The sequence below is a fragment of the Rattus norvegicus genome, chromosome 4, assembly GCF_021556685.1.
Source record: "Rattus norvegicus strain SHRSP/BbbUtx chromosome 4, alternate assembly SHRSP_T2T, whole genome shotgun sequence".
Taxonomy (NCBI): Eukaryota; Metazoa; Chordata; class Mammalia; order Rodentia; family Muridae; genus Rattus; species Rattus norvegicus.
The window spans coordinates 9,225,001-9,227,269 of NC_141537.1; the positions used below are offsets into that span (position 1 = coordinate 9,225,001).

General features: G+C 54.5%; 1 protein-coding gene across 1 annotated transcript in view; it reads right to left on the reverse strand.

The window, feature by feature from the left end:
* Window positions 1–1,708, reverse strand: part of Dpp6 (dipeptidyl peptidase like 6) — a 906,096-nt gene extending 904,388 nt beyond the window's left edge. Inside the window, exon 1 of the mRNA XM_087656307.1 lies at window positions 951–1,708. Within this exon, the coding sequence (XP_087512433.1) occupies window positions 951–1,010 (60 nt within the window). The 5' untranslated portion in view covers window positions 1,011–1,708. The remainder of the gene's footprint in view (window positions 1–950) is intronic.
* Between the last annotated feature and the right edge of the window lie 561 nt (window positions 1,709–2,269).

Sequence of the window (2,269 nt, forward strand, 5' to 3'; positions counted from 1 at the left end):
TAGCCTCCCACCCCCAGCCAACAAGAAGATCCCAATGGCAACATTTTCCTGACATGCCAATAGCCACATGCCTGTAATGTATACGCAAGTTTAGGCATAGCAAGCACAAGATAAAGGCTGAATGTAGATTCAGGCTGTATACCAAACACTCCAAAGTCCTTACCTTTAGGTTAAAAATGAATTTAAGCACTTTGGGATATTTGGCAAGTGTGCAATGGTCTGTGCTACCCTATGAATCCAGGTAAACAGTTTTCTCACAACTGCTCACAAGGGAACCACAGGTGATTGAGAGAGCAAGAAGACTGAGTGCTGCCGAGGGAGGGCTGATGCTCGAGATGGGTGTGGGGAGAATCTGGACTTGCACACTTGAATGTGGGAAGTAAATATTTCCGAGCCTTGACCCTCCATGCTGGCTTCTAGAAGCTTCTGCTGGTGTTCCCAGGCCCCTGCGTGCTCCACTTCCTCTTAACCTCACTAATTTCCTAGGAATAACTGCAGGCACACACACTAGTCCATTAAAGTAAATGTAACACGTGTCTGTGGCACCGATAAGAGTGCGAAGCCTCTTTGGGAGCTCCAGCCTGGAGGAGCTGATTCAGGGGCTCTGCCACCCGCAGACCTATCCTTCTAGAAAACTCAATAGAGGCAAACAGCTGCATCCACCAGACCTAGACCAGCGAAGACCAGCAGCAGAGCATCTCCAAGCGCAGGGTACCCCAGAACAGGCGCGCACACACTAAGCCTTCTTAGCTGGCTCTGTTAAACATCTGGGTTAAACCCCTGGGTTTGTTAAACATCACACATCATTGGGAGTCCACGCCATCCATCTACTGTCACCACTGAAGGACACACAGGCGCTAGGGAGGGACGCATGGCAGCTCCCAGTGCTTGCGAATCTCCCTCTTTAGACATGCCCAACAGTCCCCTCCACTCTGTCAAGAGTCTCTTACCTTATGGCCTTTCCCTGGAGGACACCTGACGTTATTGGACGCTCCGGCTGTTTGATTCATGTCCGCGAGAAGTTGGGGGTCTGGATCCTCTACCTTGCAAACTTCCTGGACGCGTGGAGGCTGGCAACACAGATGCGCGCCTCAGGGGAGATTGCGTGGGGTCTCTTCCCTCTCCAGCCTGGGACCTGTACTCCAAGCTTCTGTGAGCTCCCTGGTCCAAAGCCCTAAGGTCCGCAGCCCAGAGCCCTAAGAGCAGCTGCTCGCACCCTAAAGGGAGCCCTGGCCGGCGCCAGGCGCTCTGAGAGCGCTCTGTCCAGGGCTGCCTCGCTGGGAAACAGTCCAGGTCTCTCCAAACCAGAAGTGGGAGCAGCTCCAAGAGGACTCGAAGAGGGCCAGAAGCTGGGTGTGGAGTGTGGGATGTCCACGCAGCCCTGCCCTGCGCCAAGGGCGTGGGAGCCACGACAGTCGCGCGCACTCACGCGCCACCCGCGGAAGCCACGCGGCCCCGACCCCAGGGGTGGGCGCTGACTCCAGCGTCCTCCTGGCAAGGCCCTCCAGACAGACCCACAGCAGCTCAGGCTGTGAGTGCAGTCGGTGCGGATCCCAGCACACCCCTCACCCGGACTTAATTAAGAAAAAGCAACTCAGAGGGGCAGAGCTCCCCTGCAGCTCCTGCTCCTCACTCCAGGCGCCAAACCCGGGGATGGTCGGGAGGTGGCATGCGAGGTTCTGCCAGGAGCCACTGCACTGGTGAAGGCGAGAAAGTGGAGGAACGGAGGAGGAGCAAGGCTGACACGCAGGGATCCTTGGCAAGGTTCCTAAAAACCACAGCTAAAGGATGTAGCCTCCTTTCCACCGCGCATACAGGCGCTCAGCGGGCAGGTGGATTTCCTTTGCCCGCCATCCGCTTCAATGGGGCTTAACTGAGGAGGGCAGCCAGCGCACTACACTACTGTTTTCTGCAAGCTAAGTCTTTGCTGCTGCCTACCTTCCCCTCCCCTTGTGAAGCCCTGGTTTAATTAGACAGCTTTGGACACAGGTGGGAGTAATCCCCGCCCATGAGAATGCAGGCACACGAACTAAGAAAGCGCAGAGGTTTCTTGAGACTGCAATGCAACATCTTAGAACCACAGCCTGCACTATGGGCCGAAAGCACATCTAGGTACTGTATTAATGAGGAATGTTCATTTTTTTTTCTAGATGCTTTTCACCCATGGGTCGTTGAACTTGAATAATTCTGGGTAGAATACCAAGGCACACAATTCAACTTCCATTTCTAACCCCCAAATCCTTACCTGATGATGGATAGATATAGCGTG